The following is a 7,569-nucleotide window of genomic DNA, read 5'->3' on the forward strand; positions in this document are numbered from 1 at the left end:
TTTGCAGAGTCAGTGCTGCAATCATTCTTGAAAAGTAAATTGTTATAGCAATAGCACTTAAACTTATATACCGCTTTACAGTGCTTTACAGCCCTCTCCTTATACTATTGTTATGCTATCCCAAAGAGCACAGAAGCACTTGCTAGTGCAGTCATCTTAGTCAAAAAGTCCTCCTAGGCCACACAGAAGCCTGAGAAATGTTTGGGCTTCTAGGTTTTCAGCTTCAGCTGTATTAACAACATCAGAGCTACAGAATAACTTGACCAACTGAGTCTAACACGTCTTTTGAACCACTTGTAGCCTGCCAAGTGCCTGATCACCCCATATGCTTGTAAACCCATGTGAGTAGTAAAACCAGAAGGTCTATCGCCCACTTAATGAGCCATAATTAGATAGTAGGTGGGTTGTATTTGGTTTCATGGGTCCAAAGCTACATAGGCCTGTTCCAAAGGAATGCACTTGTCACTTGTAGCAAGCTTTTATTATAATCCTGTAGGTTGGCTGCTAAAACTCTGTTAAAATCAAATAGCTTTCAGTAGTCTTACTACTAGAACTGTAGTCTTCGCCTATAAATGTGAATGTGTGATTATGTTTCTTCCCAATGTGGGCCTTTTAATTTGCTCACGGTGATTTCAGGTTATTTAAAAAGCTCACCTTTCCTTCCTTCCCCCACTTCTCTGTCTTTTTAGACATTGTCAACTGTGACTTAAAGTCAACGCTGAGAGTGCTCTACAATCTGTTCACCAAATACAGAAACTTGGAATGAAGAAAAGCACATCAGGAAGCCATGGGTGGCAAAATTGGAACCAAACAAACCAACCAAAAAGCTCTCCTTTCTTTGCAGTCATTCTCAATTTACACTACACTTTTTGAAAAGAGAGGGCACTGTTTCTTGGAATGTTCTTTGTTGTTAAATGTAAATATTAGAACAGTTTGAATTCAGAAATATTAGAAAGTGAAATCTGCTGGAAGGTAATAGGTTTGATTGGCAAAAAGCAGGTTGCTATATGAATTAACTCTTGGTTTTAACTGTCTTTTAATTTCTTAGAGAATAAGCACCAGGCACAAATCCTGATCCACAACCAAGCTAAGCTAAATTACTGCCAAACAGAAACAGGAATCTGCTCCAATGAGCTATTTGAAGAAAACGACATTCACGCTGTTTTTATATATCTGTGGAGGGTCTGCTTCATTTGCCCAAGCTTCTCTAGTGCTTCTCCCTTTCGTCACAGGGTTCCTCCCTGCTCCACAAAGGACATAATTAGAAACCCAGACTCTGACTGCATTGGGCTTTTTCATCAGTACTGGAGCTAAAACAGTTCTAGTCTATACTATTTTTCCCTATACTATTATGACCAATAGGAACAATGCCCCCCTTCTTAGCAGCACCCAAAAACTTTTAGCATTCATGCCACAAATTGCATGGTCCATGGAATGATATAAGTTGAAATTTGTCAGTTTAATTAATTTACGGATTCTATTGTATATTCTCTCTCTCTCTGTGTGTGTGTGTCTCTTTCTCTCTCTCTCTCGCCCCTCTACTTGTTGAATGTTTATTTGGGGCAAATGATTCATTTTATTTATGATTCAAGGACATGAGGGAAAGGAGGGAAGGGAAAGAAGACACACACAGAGAGAGAAAGACCATGTATAGTTTGATGATACAAATAAAACAACTTGTGTCACTATAAGGGGCCAACTTTTTGTTCCCATTATATACATTCCACATATTTTTTCATTCCTATTAAGTCTGCATGAATATATGCAACTGGGCACTTAAAATAACATACAGTATAGTATCTTTGGTGGTGAAATAGTCTTGTTTACTTGCAAAGACTGAGGTACGAAATATGTACAGACTTTTAAAGTGTGGAAAATATACAGCAAGAAAGTGCTATAAACGTTGGAAATATAACTGGGGTTAGTTCTGCCAGGGTACTGAAAGAAAATAAAAATAAGCTTTGTTTACTTAATGATGATGAAAAGGAAAGAATATAATTGATAATAGTAAGACAGAAGGTTTAAAGAAATGCAAAATAAATGTTTAACTTGTTTTCTGAATACCTCAGATGAATGAGAAATTCTAAACATTTACAGAAAACCAGACAATGCTATACTGTTGGTTTTGAGCAACAGAATTAGCTTGTATACAGATAAAGTATAAATTTTTAGTATAATATATTTTTATTCAACTTGATTTACACTTATTTTGTACTGAAAATTTAGAGCAGTTTAAAAATGTATGGAAAATGATAAACTTAAATGTAAAATAATAATCTCTACATATTTTATAAAGTTAGATTCTGATTTTAAATAGATCTTTCATTTAGGGTCTTTAGTTAATGTCTTTACACATTAACTTTGTTTTTGTAGTTCAAAGAAAATTGTTTACATGATATACGGTCATGCCTTTTGCCTTCTAGAAGCTGACACAGTGCTATAAGTTATTCAGTGGCCCGGATCCAATTTCATCCAAAACTTCACTTGTAGTAAATTTGCCATGAGGTATTTTATATGGGTTTATATATTGCTCAAATTAATATAAGAATTGTCTTTGAGGAGTTATATGCCCTAGTAAAACCTTTGTTCATATATATTCGAATGTGATTTGTTACATGTCATTTTTCCTTGTATGAGGGTTGTGATATAGATGATATATAAAATATATCCACATTATTTTATATGTTCAAAGGGACTAGTTCTCTGTGAATTCTTGATCTTTGAACTTTGCCCATTGTCAAGAGGCAGGATTTTATGTTTAAGGTTCAGAGATCTTGAGTAGGCCATAGCTCAGAAAGTGACCATTCTCTAAAATTCTTTTGGATTATTGGATTCCGGATTTATGTTCTGTTTGGTTTAACCTCCTTGAACAGCAACATATTTCGCCATGTGCAGAAGCTGCAGGGAAAAGCTAGATGCTGACTGCTTGCATTGCAAAATCAAAATTAATACTATGAAGGGGAAAAGGTTGGAATAGTTGCTGATTGCCAAGAAAAGCAACAATTCCTCATCAAGTCATTATTTATGCTAAGTAAGGAAGAGGGGGAAGTTGCATCATGCCAACCATTTATGATCCCATTTTTTAAGAGAAAAAAGCACAACACTGACAAACTTGAACGCTTGTGGCCAATCTAGCCAATTTACACAAAATGCCAACAAGTAATTTTAAAAAATTTTCTCTTTATAGGATAACATATCCAATGTAAAGATGAAACAATAAGCATCCCTTGTTGTTACTGGGTAAAACTTAACTGTTTCGTTTTATAAATAAGATTTGTGTTTTATCCACTAAAGGGACAAATTCTTGAAAAATATATAATTAGTCAAACAAAAAGTAAAGCAAGCAAAATTGAAAAAAAAACACCTAAAACAGTATCTTTCCATTTCTAATCAGGCCACGTAGAAACCAGATGGTTTGTGTACGTGTGGAAACAGTATTATATTGTAATTTGAGTTTCTAAGTGAAAGCAGAACTTTCAGTTGTGCAGAGTTGCAGCAGCTTAATCTACATATATGTTAGATTAAAAAAGTGAAGTGGAATTCAACCCACTCTATTCATGTACTTTGTTTTCCCAGATATATTTCTGAACAGGCTTTGTCAGTTGTATCTCTGAAAGGAGAATACATAGCGCAAATACACATGGTTTCTCAACAGACAAGAATTACGTTTTTTTTTCTGGGTTCAGGATGATGGGCTACATATATAGCTGCATGTTCTTGGCAAACAGACCCCTGTGATATGGGAGGGAGGAAGCCTATATACCTATAATATCCATGCTTGAACATCCCGAGTGCATTGCCTAACTTTAAAGTGCTTTCTGAAAATCATGATTTTGTTAATTGTGTTTTTTTATGAACTTGTCAAACCACAAAATGAAGTTTTTGAAATGCATTTTGATCAAAATTACAAGCTAGGTATTTGATCAACAAATGACTCATGAATACTGAGTTGCTTCCATTTTCAAATGTACAAGTGGTTGACAATTGAAGGTGCTTTCCGTGATTTTGCAGAATGCGTAGATATATTTCTAGCAAGTTATGTTTTTACTGAAGAGCTATTTCTATATTATAAATATATATATATATATTATGAACATGCAGTTGTTTGATAATATTCATACCCAAGCATTACATAGCTTACATAAATGAAACTTTTCTTATATTTCTCATGGAGATATATCATCACTATGAAGCTAATATGCAACAGAATCTATAGATTATATCCAATATTTATTGCCTTTGAAAAAATATAGCAAAAATATACTATTATGCTAACCGCTTCATTTCTGTATCAAATATAGATTTTGGATCTATTAAAATTCATGTTTACCTAAATGCATACATTTGCCATGTTTCTCTGATAATTGAAGATCTATTTTATATAGGATCTGTCCCTTTGATTGTTATTGAAGTTAAGGAAAGCTTTTGGGTCAACCCTGCCTAACCTATCAATTATTTTTCTTGCTGTTCAGAGAAATAAATATATTAAAAATAGTGTACTTATATGTAGGATTAGTAGACTCTCTGGATTTTGAAAACCACAGGCCTAGAGGCTGATAGAAGAAAGGGAAGATTAAATAAGAACCACTGCAGTAGTGTAAATGGCCATGGACTTTTTTGTCTTGTTTGAAGCTTCTCTTTCTTACTTAGTGAACTCCATGCCTATGAGATCATGTCTAGCTTTTGTGGACTCATAGCTTACAAAGTACAGATTTTTGAACAGGTGCCTCTGCGCAGAAGGAGAATCTATGAACACCATGGTTTGCACATTCCTATCTCTTTGAAAATGTAATTGCTCTTTGGTGCTCTCTGAGCTTTGTTGTTTTCTTGCAGACATTTCATTACCCAAACTAGGTAACATCATCAGTGCTAGTAAGGAGTGCAGTGTGCTGTCAGCTTTAAATTCTGGTGGCTTGCCTGTGAGTGTGGTTAATGAAATGTCTGCAAGAAAACAAAAAAGCTCAGAGAGCACCAAGGACCCCTCATGTCAACCCTGAACTACAAATATTCTCCTTTATTAATATGATTGCTATTGTTGCACAGCTAATAATGGCCATGTATTTACACATAGTGTTAGGAAGATCAGAATTTAAATCCTAAAAATCTAAAGTTAAATTCAATGTGCGAACAGGTTTCTGTGCACAAGATAGTCTCATCCCTCACTTTTGCTCTTGTGATGAAATCTGATGCAGTATTTTCAGAAATTCTTTGCTGCAGATTCTCTGATTGTTTGTGGGTGGGAGGAATGTTTTCAGCCAATGATAATGGAGTGAACAGTCAGAGATCAGAGCAACACTGTGAAAGTGCCCTTGACACCCAAGGCTGAGAAATGAGTGTCAAAAAGTCTGTCATCACATTAGGGCAGAGGAGACACTAGAACTGAATAAATATAGCTAGATTCCTAGATTCTGCAGTAGCTGATTCTCACTATAAGGGCTTCTTTGGCATCTGCAGTAAAGTCAGCTTATCTATTTGAATCTTGTGCTTGACTCCTCCGCTGCTATTTTCATTTATCTAATGCCCATTGTCTGGAAAAAAATATGAAATTTTGTAAGCAGGTTCAGTCAGACCCAGTACTGAGGCAACATTGACCCTGTTGATGATCTCTAGTAGGTTTGGAATGGGATGGTACATCCATCCTGGCCCTCCTTAATTTCAGTAGCCTTCACTGCTATCTCCAGCACAAGGGATTGGGAGTAAAAAGTACTGCATTATAGCAGTTCTCCTTTCTCCAGGGCTGCTTCCAATCAATGGTGTTGGGAGTGTAGAAGTTAAACCTGAGACCTCTGCTCTGTGGCAGGCCTCAGGGCTTTTCTCTCCTACCACTCCTGTTTAATATCTACCAGAAGCCACTAGGTGAGGTCATGCCATTTTGGGTTTCATATTATCAGTATGCTAATGATACCTAATTATACCTTTCAACCTCAGGCCAACCAAGTGATTCTGCTGTCCTCCTTTCCCAGTGGCCTCCACTCAGCATCTGAAGGCTATGGGGATCTGGATGGGAGAAATAGGCTTTGGCTCAGCCCTGGCAAGACTACGTTGGCTATTGGGTTTAAGCCCCTAAATCTGGATGTTTCCTGTCTTTAACTCTGCCTGGCAATGCATTTCCCCAGATGGAGTAGTCCAGGGTCCTTTTGGATTCAGCTAGGAAGATGTTTTCACAGTTTTGTCTTCTACAACAGCTATACTCATTTTTGGATCACAGTGACTCATGCCTTTGTTGCTTCCTATGTAGCATGGTCTATAAGGGATCACCCTTGAAGAATTTTCCACAGCTGCAGCTGGTCTGGAATGCAGTGGCACAATTAAATTTGGTGTTTCTTATTATACCTATATAATACCACCGCTGTGCAAAATGCACTGGTTTTGAGAAGGCTACTGTGTACAATGCTTGGTGCTTGCTATCAACCATAAAGCCCTACATTTGCTATTTGCAGAATCGCCTCTTGTTTCTGCACACCACAGCAGATCTGACAGGGAGGATGGACTCCAAGTCTCTTTCATCAAGCGGTGTCATCTTTTTGGACCCAGGAGCCATCTGGTAGTGCCTATCCTATGGAACAGCATCCCTGCAGAGGCCCAGATGGTTCCAACTCTGTTAGCTTTTTGTAAGGCAGCGAAGACCAGGCTGTTTCCCCGGGCATTTGGGCTAGGTTAGGCGAGTTCTGCTGGTAATGCTGCTTTTATGACTTGGGTTTATTGGTTTAAGCTCAGGTGTCATGGTTGTGTTGTTTTAACTTTGTTGGCAGCCCAGAGTTATTAGTGCAAGATGGGCCGCCCTATAAATCATATAAATAAATAACTAAATCAGATAGGCTAAAGAAACTTCCTGACAAGAATACTGTTCCAGTTTAAAAGCAATCCTGAACATCTCTGGTACTATAATCTTGGCTGGGCTTGAGAACTAAGCCAAATTATTTCTGACTCAGCTAGAGTGTGTTTGAAACTGCTGTAAACCTAACATTTTCTTTAAAATGCTACAGCTCGATTAAAGCTTCTGTACAGCCTCAAACCTCCACTCAACGGTTGGGCTTGAACAGCCTTTGCAGATCTTTTGAAGAGAAAGGTGACTTGATAGTTGGGTACCTCAGAATATCCACTCAAGACTATTTTACAAGACGAATGTAGCCAACCTGAGGAGAGTTGCATAAACTTCATTTTATCATTTTGTGTGGAAAGAGAGTTCAGAGTATTTTGTTTGAGGGCAGTGACTGTTCATTCTGCCTCAGTCTTGCAAAGTTGGCAGAACCTACTTTTGAGGATTGGGGATGAAAAATTGGAACAGTATGGAAAAGCCCTAAATTAGCAGAGTTACGGGTTTGTGTATTTATCCTATTTTTCCAACTGTTGTTCTTCTGCCACAATAATCTGCCAGCACTGTAAGTTCATCTTGTGGTAGAGATATAGAGATATATAGAGAGAGAGATTGGTAGGTAAGTAAGTAGGTAGAAGTAGATATAGATGAGAGAGAAAGATACACACGCACACACACACACACAGGGATTTTGATACAGCAAACTTATGAGCCTGATTTGCTCATCAATTATGGTTTCATATATATTAAGA

General features: G+C 37.2%; 1 protein-coding gene across 4 annotated transcripts in view; it reads left to right on the forward strand.

The window, feature by feature from the left end:
* PARVA (parvin alpha) overlaps positions 1 to 4,339 on the forward strand; it is a 70,124-nt gene extending 65,785 nt beyond the window's left edge. For all 4 annotated transcript variants that reach the window (XM_026664835.2, XM_026664836.2, XM_087950990.1 and 1 more), the window contains exon 14: positions 690 to 4,339. In XM_026664835.2, the coding sequence (XP_026520620.1) occupies positions 690 to 766 (77 nt within the window). In that variant the 3' untranslated portion in view covers positions 767 to 4,339. The remainder of the gene's footprint in view (positions 1 to 689) is intronic.
* The last annotated feature ends 3,230 nt before the right edge of the window (positions 4,340 to 7,569 follow it).

The sequence above is a fragment of the Notechis scutatus genome, chromosome 1 (assembly GCF_049901735.1).
Source record: "Notechis scutatus isolate UNSWTSFEM ecotype Mainland chromosome 1, rNotScu1.2, whole genome shotgun sequence".
NCBI classification, from domain to species: Eukaryota; Metazoa; Chordata; class Lepidosauria; order Squamata; family Elapidae; genus Notechis; species Notechis scutatus.